Consider the following 19,527-nt stretch of genomic DNA (forward strand, 5'->3'; position numbering starts at 1 on the left):
AATTACTAGCCAGTATTCACTACTATGGTGTTTTAATAAAGTGGCATTTTCCTTCTGCTCATTATTGTACAGTCCCGTATTGGATCCTGATATGAGAGGCTTGAAAATAGTTTCTATCCCAGCCCCCAGGTGTCATAGGAAAGGAAATACAGAAATGGAATTTGTTCAATGAATTTATAAGTTTACAGAAAGTACTAAGAGTAAGATAATCTGATTATTTGGGCCTAGTCCTCTGCAGGAGCCTGGGAGGGCACACCTCCCACAATGCCATGACCATGCACCCCAGCTATGCACAACATAGGTTCTTACTGAACAGGGGGTGTAGCTGTGTCCCCTCTTGTGACTACAATGTCCCAAGCACCTGGGCCTGCCGGAAGTCTCAACAGTCCTGCCTTCAGCAGTCATGGGATACTATGTAAGTGTATGTGTCTCTATGGTGAAAGAGGCTGCTTACATTGCAAAGACAACAATAACATGAATACGGTAATGGGTATTTCAAGGGAAAATGTGCTTGACAGTAAATTAGCTATCTTACCAGTTTAAGGGACCTTACTGCCACAACATCAAGGAAAGATATTTGGCCAAAGTCGAAAATAAGGCTGTGGATAGTGACTTTTGGAACAGACACTTTTACAGGCAGCTCTGAATTCCAGTCTACTTGGATTTCCACTTCTTTCATTTGAACTTCTGGGCTCTGCTCTACTTCAGGGTCTTCAAGGTCATCATCTGGCTCAAACCCGTCATTATCAGTACCTGCATCACTGATGATGCCATTCTATACAGAAAAGTTTAATTAGTGGAACCACTATGAGCTTCTGCTGAATAATTTGGGGGTTATTTTTGAATAATGTAAAATTCACAAATAGACTGAAATCATGTCTAACATGGAGTTAAATGAAGACAATATAACATTACTGTAACACCTTCAACATAAAAATGTATATGCAAGATTGTTTTAGAAAAATAAATAACACCAAAGCCTATTTTCTATTATTAAAGATTGTGAAGATTTCCTCTGAAATCGCTGCAGTCTTTGTGTACTCATACTTGTTATCCAAGTTTTTTTTTTTTTAAGAATAATGATTGTAAGCTATTTACTGTCCATTAACAAATCTAGAATATTAATGTTCATACTGAGTCTGTATACAGGAGTTAATATTTTCCATAGTGATAAGTATTGCCAACCCAGGTCTGGCTAATTTCAAAGATCTATACTGACAGTCAACTGATGTCAAATACATGTTGTGTGACAGGAAGGGGGACAAACTTAAAATTTGCAGAGAAATTTAGAGTTGAGAGAGGTGCATCCTAGTTCACTCCTAAATTGTACTGTAATAATAAACTGCCTGGCATTTGTGTGCGACATGTAAAAGCAGCTAGTATATACCCTGTATGCAAAAACAATGCATCTGCTCCCCTTGGATAGCAACATGATTTGTCCAGGTGCAACTTTATACCCTTTGCTCCTAGAACTGACGAGGCCCTATCTGTTTATGCAATTAATGTGTTATGTTTTCTGAATCACACAGCTAACTGCAGAAACCTACATCGAAAATATGGCAGTAACCCGGACCTCTCGGGAGAGTATGTAAGTATGTGTAAATGATCTTTTGTAATTACTTTTTAATTCAACAACACTGCTCCAGTGACAGCTTTCTTTGAGATCAGCAGATATATCAAGATACCACTGAGGTTTAGGAGGGATTTTCCGCAATAGAAAAAGAAGTGGCAAATGCAATGGGTACAAAATTAATTACATGTTTATGGTATATATACAGTGAGAAAGCTGACATACTATTGAACCAGAAAATGTTCATTCAATTAGGTAACAGAAGGGACCACTTAAAACAATTATATGAATTCAGTACATAGTAAAGTTGCATACACACACGATTTTTTGAACGATTATCGTTAAACGATATCGTTTAATGATAATCGTTTGAAAAAATCATTCACTTTCTGAGTCAAATGATGAACGATTACCGTTCATGCGCGTTCACATTTGTAGTTTAGTCAGACTTGTCAACTGAACGATTTTCATTAAGGGAATATGCAAAAATCGTTTGTAGTTCATAAAAATCGTTCATTACTCTTTAAAAAATATGACAGAAAATCATTCATAAAAATTGTTCAGAAAATCGTTGGTAACAAAATCGTTGTGTGTGTATGCAGCTTAAGAAACAATTACCTTAGTTGCTCTTAGTTGTCCTTTCTTAATAAGTTTGTTTATTTTCCTCAGTGCTTTGATCCTCTTGTTATAAACTTTGACAGCATCAAACCCAACCTGCAATTAAATAAAAAAGGTAAATTTTTGTATTAGACGCACTAGTTGTAATAATCACACATACATATACATTGCACTCACAATTGATTTGATGCCACTTTTCAGACCATCGACATTCCCATAGAAAATACCACTAGTGAATCGAATAATTTTAACTCCATCTGGTTCAACAACCTGTAGAAAGAAATTGAGATATTAGTTTTCGGTAAAAAAAAACAACTTAAACTACAGTATATGTGACATCAATATAAATATTTATTGATCCATTATTATTTATTTAGAAAAATTAGTAACATACAGTACTGTAGTGGATTTGAATCCCAGGTAATGTTGCCTGCAGTAATTATTTGTCACTGGCAAAGGGACCCGGCAAAATTCTACTTCTTGCTCAAATGACAAGGTGAAAGGCAACAGTGAACGCCCTTCAATTCTACATATTTATAGATAAGTTTTATGAATCAGTGTTACACAATAATGAGATTAGAAATGATAAAAGCCAGTAATATGGTTTTATAGTTTTTACTTACACTTTTGTATTTTTTGACTTCCTTGTAGATGTCTGTTCCAGGGACATTTCCAAGTGCACCACATGAAGGACTAGAACAAAAATATATCATTATATGGGATGGGTACGGGATGCCAGAGCTCGGGATGCTGGCACTCGGGATACCGACGCCGGCATCCCGACAAGGTTAGGATACCGACACCTGTCGGTAGGTATCCTAACCCTCCCCCTCTCCTAACCCTCCCTCCCCGGCTCTGAACCTAACCTCCCCACCTAGTGTCTAAACCTAACCTTCCCCTCCCCGCACCCTAAACCTAACCCTTCCCCCCAGTGCCAAACTCTAACCATCCCTCTATAGTGCCTAACCCTCCCCCCAACCCCGCTACTTACCTTCGGGATGCCGGCGGTTGGGATGCCAGAGCCGGGATTCTGACAGGTGTCGGGCTTCCGGCGCTGGTATTCTAATCGCTGGCATCCCCTGCATCGGGATACTGAACGTATCCCCATTAGGTATGGGTACGGCAGGGCCGTAACTAGGGTAGTGCGACCTGTGCCATGGCACAGGGCACCACAGGGCAGGGGACGCTGTTTGGGCCTGTCAATTTTCCTGTTTATTATTATTCTCACTTGTAGCTTCCTCTTCTTTTATCCCCAGCATCTCCTGGCCTCCCCTATCTCTTCCCTCCGCCTTCTCCATGAAGCCATGGCCCTTTTTCAGGTGCACTCTCTTATGTCCCTATTTAAAAAATGGGAGCAGTGGAGGGCACCAATGCTCTCTCTGGCACAGGGCACCAAAAAGTCTAGTTATGGCTCTGGGGTACCATGTCGGGATTCCGGGGCCTGTATTCTAAGCGCGGCATCCCCTGCGTCGGGATAGTGAACGTATCCCCATTATATGCATAGGTATAAGTATACTACCAATTTTGTTTGTAATCAGCTTGTATTTTGTCATCACTTTCTCGCACTGCACAACAGATAAAATACCTTGAAAATTATTTATCACGCAATTATGCACATAGGCTTACAGTCTGAGTGATTTCTACATAATCCAGCCAGTTTAAATCACTAGGGTTGATCCAGCTAATATGGTAAGAAATCATTTTGCTCTGTAGCATCATCCCTCCAGCTAGTTAGTAGAGAGTACTCATTCTTCATCCCTCTTGTAAACAGAGACTCATGTTTAATTCATATCTTCCTGCTAACCATAGATATTTGAACATACTGTACACACACAGGGGTATTTAAAAATTGTAATACAGTTACTTACAACTGAACACGTAGAACAATAGTTAGCAATCCAAAAACTAAACCAGCCAACAGTCCCAGATCGAGTCCTAGTATGATAGATGCAATACACGTGAACACCCAGATTACCTAAAATAGGAAATAAAAAATGAATACAACTCTAAAACATATGGGGAGCGCCATAGTGCATGAAAACATTTTTAATACGATAAATTTCAACACATAAAATAGCACACATCAGGCTATACTCGTACCAAAAATAAAATATATAAAGGCATATCACCAAATGCAGATAAGCTGCTCTGTATCTTCCACTTGTAGGTGTACCACTACAAAAAAGGACACTAATCGCATATATTGAAAAATTACATCTAATGATATTTTATAATGTGTTATGACTACTTAATAGAGGTATATTATAAGCCCATGCTCATGGGTAATTAACTCCGTGTTTTTAAATATTAAATATCACTTACACTATGGTTAGGAGACAATATTGTGTGGAGGACTAAATAGACTCCTAAAAACCAAAGTCTCTACAATTTATTGCCAAGTGTGACATAATATTATTTAAGTAGCAAGATCCTTGTCCTAAAATAACATTCATGAAACATAGGGAGGGTGTATGGATCATCATTGAAGTACTTAAGTAGTCCTTAGTCCGGGCAATTTAATTATTGCGCTGTCCTTAGTGGCACTAATATAACATTTTATTAAGCACATATTTGTGTAGGTGTGTGATATTGGTAATCCTAAACACTGAGGGCCTGATTCAGAGTTGGGAATAGAGAGAGAGATAGCACTTAACTGTTTACCTGGACAAACCATGTTGCAATGCAAGGGGTGTAAATACATAATTTTTTTATTTTGCATGTAAGATAAATATTGACTGCTTTTACATGTAGCCCACAAATACTGCACAGCTTTATTATTACTCTACAATTTAGATGTCAGTTTGGACACCTCCCTCCAAAATCTAAATCTCCCTGCACATTTTAAATCTGCCCCACCTGCAGTGCAGCATGGTTTCACCAAATGATCAGTTGAGAGAGAGATCTCACTCTGGGTCTGATTCAGAGCCGGACGCTATTTGCGCTCGCTCGTTCAGGAAAAGGGGCTGGCTATTTAAATTAACCGTTCGCTCTTTGCGGTCTGTTGACGCCTCTATGTCTGAACGAGCGAACAAAACATGCGGTCGTTATTTTGAAAAAACGCCCCCTGGCCGCTCGCATCATACGTCATGTCCGCTATTTATTAGATTAATCGAGCACATCGAAAGGCGTATGAACTGCTCGCTATTCTTGTGGTTGGTTTTTCCTACCACAATCATGCGAGCAGTTCTGGCTAAAAGACACCCAACTGACGTGGTCGATGACGCTGCTTTGTTAATTATGCACACCCTTAAAACGCCCGTTTTGACCTTTTGGCACGCCTGCGTTCTGATTTCCACTCCCCGTTTTCAAGCACCTTCCCCTGTTACCACCCACATACGCCTCCTCCTGTCATTCAAAATAGCAGACATTCGCTATTTAGCGAGCACACGATTTTCGGCCGCACTGACTGGATCGCGCATGCGTATTACAATCCGTACGCATGCGCAGATGTGCGAACATCGCTCGGAACGAACGAGTGGCCGCTTATGAGCGGCTCTGAATGAAGCCCTCTATTCCCAACTCTGAATCAGGCCCTGAGTCCCTAATTCTGAATATTCTGATGGTGTAATAAGAACACAACATAAAGAGCACTGTACTGTATATAGCTGAATGTTTAATGAATAAGTTATTCACAACCTTAGCTGAATCACAAGCCAGATAAATAGTTCTAGAGCTGCAAGGACATAACCCAATTACATGGTAAAGTAGCCAACATACAGTATTATCTGTGTTAACTTGGGAGCTCTACTGAAGCATTTAGGGCAATTCACTGTAGCCATGCTAAGTCCAATGAAACTGGAAATTTGAATTCAAAATAATGTTGATATACAGAAGAGATGATATTCTATAAATATGGTCCACACCGAAAAAAGGATTTGTGACTTTACACATTCTTTATTTTAAAATGTCTTCACTTTACTACATCATTTTATTTAGCTGTATTTTATGTATTTCCAGGTAATTAACAATAAGAAATAAAATTTAAATTTGATGATTTCTGTAAGACTAGATTAATGTGAACTCTGCTGAAAAAGACTACTTTTCTTTTTTTCAGTACAAAAATGCAAAGAATTGTCATCACACAGTATCCTTGGGCAGGTTATTAACCCTTTAGCTGTGAAGGACGAGTTGGGCTCATCCTCCGGGTATACAGTAAGACTGGGGAGGATAAGCTCCACTCATCCTCCACAGTGTGGAGCAAAATAGACAAAAATCCTTCCTACCTGTACCCCACAGGTTCTAACGCAGCCATTTTTGAAGTGATGCGGGGGGAGCGGGAAGGAACTTTACCTCCTTCTAATTCCCCAGCCCCACCTCCTAGAAAGATAGGGGTACCCTCTTTGGAGCCCCGCTTTCAAACAGTGTGCCCACATAACAGTTAATGTCTCATGATACACTGATCACCAGATATTAAACCCCTGCACTACAGTAAAATAGTGTTTCCCCCAACCTGGCTACAAATAAATAAAGGGCACACATTTTAAAAAGAGGGGGATCCCCTCTTTCAAATGTTGAGGCCCATTAGTATGCATTACCTGTGAGGCCTATTAGTATGCATTACCTGTGAGGCCCATTAGTATGCATTACCTGTGAGACCCATTAGTATGCATTACCTGTGAGGCCCATTAGTATGCATTACCTGTGAGACCCATTAGTATGCATTACCTGTGATCACCAGCAATGTTACCCCACGCTACGGAAAACACACTCCACATAATGACAGCTGTAAGCAAGTGGGCACCAATATTTGAAAGCGAGATGTCCCCACTTTCAAATTATCTGGTACACTACCAGCTATTGCCTGGTGATCACCAGACAATATTACCCTGTGTTATGGAAAACAAACATTTTCCATATATGTATAGGAGGGCACTATGGCCCCGATTCAGAGCCGGACGCTCTGACAGAGTGCTAGCTCTGAATCAGGGCGTCTTTTTTTTTTTTTTATGGAGCGGCCTCCTGGCCGCTCACATTGCTGTGGGTTGCCACCCACAGCTAATGCGAGTGGCCAGGATGATGGTCGCGATGGTCAAGACCATCGCGACAACTGGGCTTGCGATGAGACCCTTGTGGCCCCAGAGAGCTTCGGCTCTAACAGAGCCGAAAACTCTCCCACTGACACCACTTGTGATGTCAATGGGGCCGCCCCCAGACGGTAGGCGTTCTCATGGGAACGCCTCCGTCTGGGCAGCCACCCCCCCGGCCCGCCCACCAAAGGGGGCTTGCTGTCACTCAACATCGACAGCACGCCCCCTTTGGTGCGATATTTTCTTTTTCTTTTCTTTTTTTTTAATTATAATTGGAGCTCAGGAAAATTGTAGTTGCTTTAAAGACTTACTGAGTCCCACTTGTTCTGCTTCCATAAGCGAGGTATATCCAGCACTTGCCAGAACATTCCCTTAAGATTTGCTATGACAATGGCTGCCAGCACAGACTGTGGAGAGAAACAGAAATTAAAGACATTCTTTTACAATAGTAATCATTTTCTTACAGACGCCTACCTTGTAATATATGCAGCTGCTGTGATATATTAAACCAGCAGTGGTGGTTTTCTGTGTACTCTAGAGCACAAATAACAACAGCAGAAAGAAATGTGTACAACTGTACATTACTTTCTTCCATTTCCACAACAGGAAGGTGAAGAAATAAGAAGAACACAGGAAGTGCTTAATGACACTACTCTGAAATAAGACCAATAAGCAGTCATTTCTGAAAGAAAACATTAACTACGGTATAGTGTTTCAAAAGTGAATCTGAAAATATATATTTCATAAACATTCTAAATGTCAACAATATACCGCCCCTCTCCCTAGAGCCGTGGTGTGCGTATTTGTGTGCGTATAAAACCTTTAAAATAAAAAACGGTTAAAAATAAATCTCTTCTATTTAAAGGAAATTTGTAGTTTTGAGAAATTTGAACTGTTACAAAACTATATATTCTAGTTATGTAAAACAGGAAATTGGTAATTGACATTAATTGATAAAAATCTCTTCAATTTAAAATAAAAACATTGTTATTGGCATATTGGCTTTCGCTCCAAAAAAATTAATATATGGTTAAGGACTTAATTTATGTCATTTAGTTATATAACCAGGACCGGTGCAAGGTTTCTTGGCATCCTAGGCAAAATTACTTCCCCCATCCTCCCCAATACACACCTTTTAGCCCCTCAGATGAAAGGGTCTTCGAATCACATCCGCCATTGACATATCATAAAACTTCCCCTCCAAAAGAATATGTGAAAAACCATTTTGCGTAATATTTGCAGGTACATGCAGGAAGGATAGATAGATAGATAGATAGATAGATAGATAGATAGATAGATAGATAGGGCCTGTTTCAAGGTGGACGCATTTAAAAAAGGTTACCACCCGGGGATCGGAATTGCATGGCAATCCATGCAACTCCCGATAGGCATTCCTGAGCGCTGAACTGTCGTCCATCAGTGGGCGAGTCGGTGTCAGTGGCTGCGTCGAAAGACGCAGTTCCACTGACACCGGTGGCCATATACACCGGTGGCCATATACAGTCAGACATTGTGAGGAACCATATGGTTGCTCTAATGTGCAGTGGTGAGGCAGATCTTCGATCGGCAGATTAGAGCCGCAGCTGGTGGGCATCCCATTGGCTGCAGCATTAGCATAAATTCACAGTACTGCATTACTGTCCACCTCTGCATCAGGCCCATAAAGAGATATAGATAGATGGAACACACACACATTTTATATATATATATAATATACACATATGGATATACATACATACTGTATATTTATACACATACACACACATATATATAAATATACATATATATATATTCACACGCATATGTATACATACATAAACATGTACACACACACACTCACACATGTATAAATATATTCCCCCAGCCTACTTACCTCTGAGTGATGTCCTCAAGGAACAGCCTGTGTCCCAAGGACTGTGTGGAAACCTTCAAGCTGGACTGTCTGTGGGTCACTTCATGGGTCAGCACTCAGGATTCGATGAGAGCAGGCAGGAGGGGTGCAAGGGCCGGAAGCTGCAGAACGGCTGCCTACTGTGAGACTGGAGGAGGCAGAGCATCAGTGGGCCACCAGTGACACAGTGATGTCACCGGCACCAGACCCAGTTACTGGAGACTCCCGCGGTTTTCACTCTATGTGACTGCCGTGTGTATTTCTTGCCTTCTCTTGGGGGCGGATGTAGATGGGTGCCACGGCCGCCGCTGGGGTAAGTAAGTTGTACCAGCAGGCGATGCAAGGCAAAACCAAGCTCCTCTCCAAGAAAACACACAAAAACCAACGCTAAAAAAGATGGACGGTTAATCTATAGAGTGTCAAATAAATATATACCATTTATTCATAAAAAGCCAATAAATTCAGCAGTGGGTCACACATAATAAATGAATGTCCAACAATCTTATTGTCTGAATTCCAGACAGTTGTATACACGATAAAAATCTCTGATCCTGTGTATTGGAATAAATATATATGGGACCTATTTATTCCAATACACAGGATCAGAGATTTTTACCGTGTATACAACTGTCTGGAATTCAGACAATAAGATTGTTGGACATTCAGTTATTATGTGTGACCCACTGCTGAATTTATTGGCTTTTTATAAAGAAATGGTATATATTTATTTTACATTCTATAGATTAACCGTCCATCTTTTTTAGCGCTGGTTTTTGTGTGTTTTACAGTGTTTGATGTATAGGGTGTGACTATCCCTATTCCAGCTGCTCTTGTGTCAGCGCATCCCGATAGAATTTCCCTCTCCAAGAAAGCCTCAGCGGGTCGCCCCTCAGGTCCCGGCGCCCTTAGGTGGCTGCCTAATGGAAGCGCCGGCCCTTTATATAACCTTATTTAACCTACCCGGGTGATAGTTGAATGAGTCAATTCAATCATAGACTGCTTTCTCTGGTTATCTTCTACCTACCTACTGCCCTTGTCCCTCCCCGTGCATCCCGACTGAAATCACTTCCAGGCAGGTCGCTGTGAAATACTGTAGAGTGCTCTAGGAGCACTATTTACTAACCAACATGTTTTCAAAGCAGACAAACATCGGCCACTTTGATCAACGGATTTGAAACGACAATAGAAATAAATGATAAGCAAGCCTGATTTAATGTTTATTTTTATTGCCATTTTATATCTACAGTATCAGTCAAAGTCATGGATGGTCAGCGGCTTTGAAAACATACTGGTTAGTAAATTTGCCCTTTGATGATAGCAACCCTTTAAAGTTCATGTCAGAAAAAAATATATTTTTCATTATACTTATTATGTTCTATATGTACTTTATGGTTTGCAGTTGTCTACTAGTTGTCTAGGAGATTTAGGAGAATATATTAGTAAACATAACAATAATAATAATAAAGTTCTATCAGATTCATATTAAAAAAATAAAAACATACTTTCTGCAATGGTTCGAGCAGTCTGCCAAGTGCCACTATTGAAATTAGCACAATCATCGCTGAAATTAGACCAGCAATCTGGAAAACAAAAATATTTATATTTACAGTCTCAAATGAACAGTATACTGATCATATGGGAAGGAAAATTCCTTGTATGTTCCAACAATTGTCCTTTATACAATACTATCTCTTTAAACAGTGATACATATGAATTACACAGGTTCTGTGGCTGGCCGACTTCAATCCTCCATTTCACCAGGTTTTAACGAGTCACAGAACCTATGTAATTCATGAGTGTCCCGATTTAAAGGGATAGTATGGTAAGCCTATGTATACACAGCTTTGGCTTGTTTGAGCTGCTTACCTGGGTTTTCCCACCTGTGCTTTCCTGGACAGCAGTACGTGACAGCGAAGTTGTGGCACAAAAGCAGGAGAAAGCACCACTGAATAGGTTACTGATGCCAAATGCAATAAACTCCTGGAAGCATAAAGACATAACATTACTTCATTGTCAAACAAATTAACATTTTTTTTTTTTTTTTTAGTATAAGTGGTTCTCAAACTTAGGGCCTGATTCAGCAAGGATCGCAAAAGCAAAGACGCACACAATCGGTCGATTAATTCGCATTGCGCATGCATCGCAGTTTGTGTGCGCGAACTACCAATTGCGATGGGAAATGCGTTTGCAGAGCCCGAACACAGTGATTGCCAGGAAGTGTCGTTTGTGAGTGGTGACGGGTGGGTGGTCGGGCGAACACAGGCGTGCAAGTGCGTTGCAACGCCGTTGCAGGGGCGTGCATAAAATATCCACTGCAATACCATACGCAGCATGAGGGCTCATAGCCTGTGCAGAAGTTAGTAATTCCTGAGTGAAGTCTGACCTGCCTTAACTGTGTGTATGGGTCCGATGTTACCAATTATTTTGCTATGTTGCCCAAGTATATGGATGTGTGTAAGGGGAAGTGGGCGTTCTCATGTTAGGCTGTGATCGCAATGCAATTGCAAACATTTGCTAATATTTGCAACTGCGTTGCTTGCGTTCTAGCAGAATAGTGATCCTTGCTGAATCAGGCCCTTAGTCCTCAAAGTACGCGAACAGTCCAGGTACTAACGATATATATGCTTGTGCACAGAGGGTAATCAAATTGACTGAGGTCAGAAATGCAAACGCATTTCCCACTGAGGTACTAATTAAAGCATCTGTGCTTAAGCATGGTTATCTTTAAAACCTGGGGAGGGATGCAACAATGTCAGGGGGTATGACCGCATTTCTCATAAGTACCAAGCTTGGATGCGGTGGGCAACTCCATCTTTGTGTTTTTCTTAATGCATACTGCCGTAATTAACGCTGGCATGCATGCGAAGAGTGTCGGGATTTACCGCAGGCAAATTACAATGCGTCATGCATCTCACCCCTGGACTGTCAGGTTAACATGAGGACCGATTTGGAGAGCCACTGGTATAGTGAGCACATGTCAAACATTAAATTGTTAATTCAAAGTATATTGGGGTAAATTTACTAAAGTGCAGGTTTTTAGAAGTGGAGATGTTGCCCATAGCAACCAATCAGATTCTAACTATTATCTTCTATAAGGTGCTAGATAAATGTTAAATATAATCTGATTGGTTTGCTATGGGCAACATCTCCACTTCTAAAAACCTGCACTTTAGTAAATATACCCCATTAGGTGTTAAATATATCAGTGACATAATCCTCATACAGTCTCAGATCCTAATAATTTTATTGATTAGGGACTTCTTAAAACAATTTGCACTTCTGTTTCCAAGATATATTTCTAAATTGAGCAGATGTCATGATTGAGCTGTCATAACTGAATCATGACATCTGCTCCTGTTGGGAGGTATGCGCTATCCAGTCAGTATCAGAGACGCCGGGTACGAACTACCCGGGATCGGGCTTGTTGGAGCAGGAGCAGCAGACTGAGGGGCATAGCCGTAGAGAGGCGGGCCAGGCCCCATTACTATTGAGGGGGGCATGGCCTAACTCACCCTTAGAAAAATGTTAAAAAACCCATGCTGGAGAGGGGGGCGCTGCGAGCCCCTCAGCCCAATGCAAATCCAGGGGGGGCGCGATTAGTGTGATCTCCCCCCCCCCCCCCCCCACAGGCAGAGAAGAGGAGACTGCTGCTGCTCAGCAACAGCAGTGAGAAGTCTCCCACTGCACACGATGCTGGGCTACTGAGGTAAGAGGGAGGAGGGGAGCAGCGTCGAACCCGGGCCTCTCCAACAAGCCCTGGTAATTTAGTACCCGCTCCCCCCTCTCAGCACCCCTGCTGAGGGGCTCACAGCTCCCCACACCCCAGAGTGCAGTGCCGCTTCGTGGCGCTCCAAATAAGGTTTTTTATTTACATTTTTTCTGAGGGAGCATGGCCACGCCTCCCGCGATTAGGCCACGTACCAGATAGTAATGCCCTGGTCAGTATAATAGCTGCTGTGATGCTAACTTGATAGCATATACCCTCCAACAGGAACATATGAACCAGGTACAAAATGCTGTACTCCTGGACTTCCCATTTAATTTCTGATTGCAGTTTTAGAAAACACCATTTCAGTTCAACACAGGTGTCTGCAAACACAAATTTAGTGGAAAGTCCTGAAGCAGAACATTTTGTACCTGGTGGAAGAGGTCATGTTGGAGGTCAAGCTGCTTACCTGATTGCCATTGATTGCATAGTTGTGTTTTGTGGCATACACTTTCCCCACAGATACAGCCACAGCATAGGCCACTATACCAATGGAAAATGCTGAGCCAATCATTTCTGAAAACATACTGACATCTGGTTTCATTGGAGGTATAAATCTAGAAATAAGAGAATTTCACACGGTTTCTTTTATCCAATATTTAGAAACACTTCATTTCATGTGAAACAAAACAACTCTAATCTGATGATTCACCCAACGGTTTTATCTGTTATGCATTATTCACAATGTACTGTATATTAAAATCATTTTATTTATCCAAACTATTGTTATATGAAGTTATGAAATGTTGTAGCATATTCCAGCACTACTAGATATCCCTAGTACTGTTTTCCTTGCACTGTCTGCACCTAATGTACAGTATACAACATAACATCTCTCTGTATTCTAATTTTCTCAACCTCCTGAATTTAGCTTCTCATTCATGCTGCCTATTTGGTGCGGCCTGCCTCTACTAAAGGCACCTTCATTTCCCCTCTGTATTGCATGCTCCTACCAAACTGGTAACAAAACAGATTGTAAGAATGTTTACAAACATCCTAAAAATTATATCCCATCTTTTAACCCACTTTCCTTAGTAACTTTGTCCTATTTCTTTTGGACATTACCAAAAGTGTTTTGAGCAGGCTTGGTGTACTATTCTCTGATTCCATGTAAGCTAATAACCTTAACCTTAAGCAAATTATAGTCAACACAGTGATTCTTTCTTGCCTCATTTGTGCAACTAATCAGCACCCAGCAGTGGCGTCATTGGGGGGTTGCAGACCACATCGGGTATCACACTCCGAGGGCTCTGATGGCTCCTCCTCAGTGACTGGGAGCCGGCACTGCATTGCGATGTTATTGTGCAGTTCTGTCACTGAGAAGGAGCTGGTAGTGCTTTGAGAGTCTCTGGGGGTAGCCCGGCATCTCCAGTAGAGCTGGGCAAGCCCCCAGAGTGATTAAATCAGGGGTGTGCCAGAAGGCTATGCCCCCTTTTTGGCCATGCGCGCTGGGAGTTTACAAGTCAATTTTGCAGATACATCTTGCATGTTTTCGCACGGCGCATGCTTCGGAGCAAAGTCCATGCAACTACAAACAACTCAGAATTGTGCGTAATTTAGTTACTCCATTTACAGCTGAAGTGAAGTGACTGAGTGGTAATTGGGCTTTTGCACATAAGCAAAAGTGTAGAAATGTGCGTATACATAATTACGCATGATTTCAGACAGATTTCTTGCAACTCCTATAGGGCAAGTCCAAGTGCAAGCTGATACTGATGATGGGCATGAAACCGAGCGTACAAATAGAGGTGGTCCAACTGCAAGGTTTTCTCCGCAGGGATTACAACCAAGTTTCTATTACCGAGGGTATGCATGCTCCCATGGGCTTAATTACCATAGGTGCAAGGGGTGCAGCTGCTATGGGGCCCAGTGCTTAGGGGACCCATCTTCCTTGTTAAAGTTACATGTGTTATACACATTTCACCATTGGGCGGTACATAGGGGCCCTTACAAACTTTTGCTACGGGCCCTTCAAATAGCTACGCCCCTGCATGCTCCCATTACTCGCATTATCCAGTAGAAAGAAATTGTTTGAAAAATGTATTCAAGCAAAACCGTGCTCTGGAAATTTTTTAAATTTTTTTTTAAAGGGGAACAGCCTGTACCCTAAAATAAAATATATATATATATATATATATATATATATATATATATTAGGGATGTGCAGGCTCGGATAGGTTCGAGTTTGCACGTGGAGTTCGGATTTTTCCCTCCAAAAAAACGGAACTCAGAACGAGGCAAAACGTCATCTTACATGGACGAACATCATCATTCCTTGTCTTTTGTCCAGGAATGATGATGTGCGTCCATGTAAGATGACGTTTTGCCTCGTTCTGAGTTCCGTTTTTTTGGAGGGAAAAATCCGAACTCCACGTGCAAACTCAAACCTATCCGAGCCTGCACATCCCTAATATATATATATATATATTTTGGGTAACAATAATAATGGTTCTTACTGTCCCAAATAAAAATATATATATTTTTTTAACTTGTACATTTTTTTAACGTAAAAAAAAAAAAGATAAAAAGCAAACTTTTGTTTTATTACAAACAAATAAAACAAAAATTAAAAAAGGTGATTTTGGGGTAATTTTAGGCCAATTAAAATTATTTTTAATAAAGATAAATGCTTTCATTAATTTGGGGTACAAAAATGAATGAAACATTTTCATTTGGGTTACTTTGAGGCCATCATTGGTTTTAACAACCAATAATGACATTTAATAATTAGACTAATTATGCTAATTGGAAATTTCCAATTGCTTAGTCATTAGGAAGAGTGCAAGTACCAACAATTTTTCCTTCATATAACGATTTTAGGAACAAATGGACTTGCTCTGAAGCTGCAAGAAAAAAAGCCTCATTAATTTCTACACAAATTATCGCGCCTGGTGTTCTCGCAGGCAATTGAATATAAAAACCTTGCGGCTGCAGGAAAAATTGGATATGCCCCTCAGTTCCATACAGCTGATTTGCACACAAGTCTGCATTGGCCCCCCAGTTTGTACAAAAAGAATCATGTTTATCTTATAACTAAACTGGCCCATACACGGTGCAATATGCACCATGTATGACGACGGCCGATCCGATGCCCGACATATCGGGTGGTCAACACACACAGAGCGAAGTGGTGGCTGACCGCCCGATATGCCGGCACCCCCCTCCCTCACCCGCATAGCGCAACATGGGGTCGTACATCGCATCCCCAGATCTAGTGAATTTTCCATACGATCTGGGGATGCGATGTACGACCCCACGGGAGTGCGCACGGGACAATATAATGCCCATACACGGTACAATATAGCAGCTATATCGTTCCAATCCGTCGGATCGGCTACTATATCGCATAGTCTATGGCCGGCTTAAGTGTTCCAGTATTGTAATAAAACTGATATAATACAACTGAGCCTTCTGATGTTGTTAGGAATGGTGGGGGTCACCACAAAGCCTTGATGTACCTCGATCCAGCCTTCATATTTCTAGTTGTACAGCCCTATTATATATATGAGATCCCATCAACTGTCCTATAATCCTGGGCATGACAATTGAAAGAATGGCTGTATAAGAGAGCTGATACTAGCTGTTGTTTCTAGAGGGTTGCTGTATAACATAGGTCTCTCACTTCTTATCCGATAATCTTGGCAAGATGGGAAGAAGCAGAACCTAATGTACATCAGTTCTCCACATCCCTGGCTTTACTCTAATCTCCTTGATATCTGGTTAGGTATATTCACAACACCTATCAATATTGCTTCATACCTATCAGCACTTAATGAGTGATTGATCCTTATTTCTGGATTCTGGGTGTATTTTATTGAATTTTTGTTATGTGTATTTATTCATATTATTGTACAGTATGCCTGTAATGTTATATTTCGCCATCCAAGAGGGACTGAGAAGTATTTCTGACTGTTCCCTCATATTTTCATTAGTTAGCACCAATTCATACTCCTGTATATTGTCTTTGTAAGTCTATTTTAATATTTTGTATTTGATAATAACAACTATGTTTTATCAATTTTATTAAACATTTGCTATACGAGTACTCCCATTATAGAGTTCTTTTTTGGTCTTTTGACCACATTTTTCTTTCTATTAATGCCTCTACCCAGAGTCTTGTGGACAGAATTAGAGAGTTAAAGGTGGATATTTTTCTTCTCTGTCATGCGCCTCAGAGAGTTTGGGAGAGGGACGATGTGGATGAGCCTGTGATTCCTGCTTCTGAAATCAACTCTTCTCCAGTAAAAGTTCAGTTATCCCTTCCAGTGGCTCCAGTTACGTTAAAGGTTGTTTACCATTTCGTCTCCTGGCACCAAAATTCTACTTTGGCGAGTCCAAAAATCCGTTTTCAACTCCTGGCACTACGGATGAGGCTTCGGAATGTGTCTTTCAAGTATTTCATGTACTTTTCTATTTACCTCCGTGTGAGCTGTGGCGGGACGTTTCCTTTCACTATTTCCCTGCAAGAGGCTGGCCGGGACCGATTAGAACTCCATAGTTTTTCCTCAATGTTTTGATGCTTTTATGCTCTTTTTATTTGTTTTTGATACTGTGTTTTCATATATCCTGTTTTTTTTTTATTTTAATTTTATTTTTATGTGTTCTCCTATTTCGGCTATGTCTGACAAATGTTTTACATTTATATGTGGGTAGAAATCCATATCCTTCTTGCACAGAGGAGTTCGGCTAACCCGTGTTTTTGGTTACTTAGTTAGTAATCCCCTGTCGTTTATGCAATACTTATATCCTTTATTTGGGTTGGGGTGGAAGGGGTTGTTAGGTAGTTGGGTGTAGTTAGGTGAGGGGGGTACTTTAGTGTAATTTGGGGGGGTTGGGATCCAGGTATACCTAGGTCGATGTTAGGTTATACAGGGTGGGGGCTTATGAGAGAAGGTTTGTTTTGCATCTACTGTATTTAACTAATTTTATATTTTGGCATATGTGGCTTGTTTTTGTAATATGCAGCTATTGTAATTGGGATGTGTAATGTGTAATGGCGGTGTATTTCTGTACGCTGTCATCTCGTCCCTCTTTCTGTTTTCAAGATCCGTGAGCCCGAATGGTGCCTTCAGGTATTTTTTATTTATGCCACCACTTCTGCCACATTTATTCTTACATGCATGTCATGTTTATTTTATTTTCCTTTTCGGTATGTAGTCTAAAACTAAAACTTCTCCATGGAAGTATTTACCAAACATCATCCATTTAAAAAGTTTTCATTATATTTTAGCACATCAAAATCGTTGTCAAATACATTTATATATATATTGTAACTATTTATACAAAGACATACAAAGTAAAAGATTAAAGTCTTTTTAAATTAAATTTTGGGAGGCATTCTATAGGAGTTGTAGTCAGGAAGCAGACGGTCTAAATGCCGACCGCCGGCTTCCCGACTGTCTAATCCCAGCGTGGTACTAATGACAGGTGTCGAAATCCCGACGCCTGTCATTATCCATACGCCAGAAGACCGACGCCCGGCATACCGAGCAAAGGTAAGCTGGGCGCGGACAGCCGCGCGGGGGGAGTGTTAGGCTTTAGGGCTCCCGGGGGGACTTAGGGTTAGGCACCCTGCCGGGAGGGTTAGGTTTAGGCTAGGGGAAGGGGGGGTCAGGGTTAGGCACCCCCAGGGGGAGGTTAGGGCTAGGCACCCCCCGGGAGACTTAGGTTTAGGCTGCGGGAAAGGGAGGGTTAGGTTTAGGCACTTAGGGGGGTTTAGGGTTAGACACTTGGAGGGGGGAGGTTAGGGTTAGGCACCCCTAAGGTAGGGTTAGGGGGTAGATAGAGGTTAGCGATACTTACCTTTTAACGATTGGGATTTTCACCCTTGCCGGGCCGGCGGTAACACCTACTACACCCATTCTATAGGTTATACCTTATAAAACAGTACTACTTATCTTGATTGCAGCATCCCACCTGATTTGGTAGGTCTCTCAAAGTGTGAATTAGTGCTGTTCATATTGGTAGATGCCTACACGTTGGTAGATGCGTAGCGGATCTGAGCAAGGAGGCTAGTCCACACGTTGATTCCAAACTAGAGTAGGTTTTATTGAATATAACAGGATACACGTGATAGAAGACAAACAGCAGTCAATATGATAAGGTATTAATCCCTGTTGGGCTTGTGCACATGCAGATCCTTTTATATAGTCATGTAAACAAACCTTGCACCTGGAGTCTAATCAGCCTGACCTTTATGTCTGGTGACTTAGACATGTGATGTTGTCAAGATAGATGAGTTATGCACAATAATACACAGTTAAGAGTCAGCACGTAGCGAATAACCATTTAACTACATATCAACAGTTTTCTCTATTGTCAGGTCCTGCGCCAGCAAATTCCTTGGCTTTCCCTGCGGAGTAAATCTTTATGTCCTGAAAGCCTCAATGTTAAAATACAGGGGTCACCATATAAAAATACACCTCCATTCTGGAATAGCTCTGCAGATACAGGATTTTCCATGTCACACAATTAAGACCCAGGAAGAATCTGGATGAATATCTCTCTGGCTCTGTACCCTGACTTGAGTCCCCAGACTCACCTTCTGCATTAAAAGGTAAAGAACAATTTCTCACTAAGAGGCTAATTCAATTAGATGAAAACTACTACACTGCGCTCATAAGTGTAATTATTATAAGCTCATTGTTGCTCGCAC

The 19,527-nt window shown here is 41.1% G+C and overlaps 1 protein-coding gene across 1 annotated transcript in view; it reads right to left on the minus strand.

The window, feature by feature from the left end:
* LOC148515266 (pendrin-like) overlaps window positions 1-19,527 on the minus strand; it is a 44,578-nt gene that overhangs the window by 8,525 nt on the left and 16,526 nt on the right. The window contains exons 9-17 of the mRNA XM_088480197.1: window positions 13,282-13,429; window positions 10,973-11,086; window positions 10,609-10,686; window positions 7,527-7,622; window positions 4,057-4,163; window positions 2,812-2,881; window positions 2,366-2,458; window positions 2,189-2,284; window positions 536-775 (exon numbers count right to left, since the gene is read on the minus strand). Coding sequence (XP_088336323.1) covers window positions 536-775; window positions 2,189-2,284; window positions 2,366-2,458; window positions 2,812-2,881; window positions 4,057-4,163; window positions 7,527-7,622; window positions 10,609-10,686; window positions 10,973-11,086; window positions 13,282-13,429 — 1,042 coding nt within the window. The remainder of the gene's footprint in view (window positions 1-535; window positions 776-2,188; window positions 2,285-2,365; window positions 2,459-2,811; window positions 2,882-4,056; window positions 4,164-7,526; window positions 7,623-10,608; window positions 10,687-10,972; window positions 11,087-13,281; window positions 13,430-19,527) is intronic.

This window comes from Taudactylus pleione, unplaced genomic scaffold (genome assembly GCF_031769625.1).
Source record: "Taudactylus pleione unplaced genomic scaffold, aTauple2 ptg000251l, whole genome shotgun sequence".
Classification (NCBI taxonomy): Eukaryota; Metazoa; Chordata; class Amphibia; order Anura; family Myobatrachidae; genus Taudactylus; species Taudactylus pleione.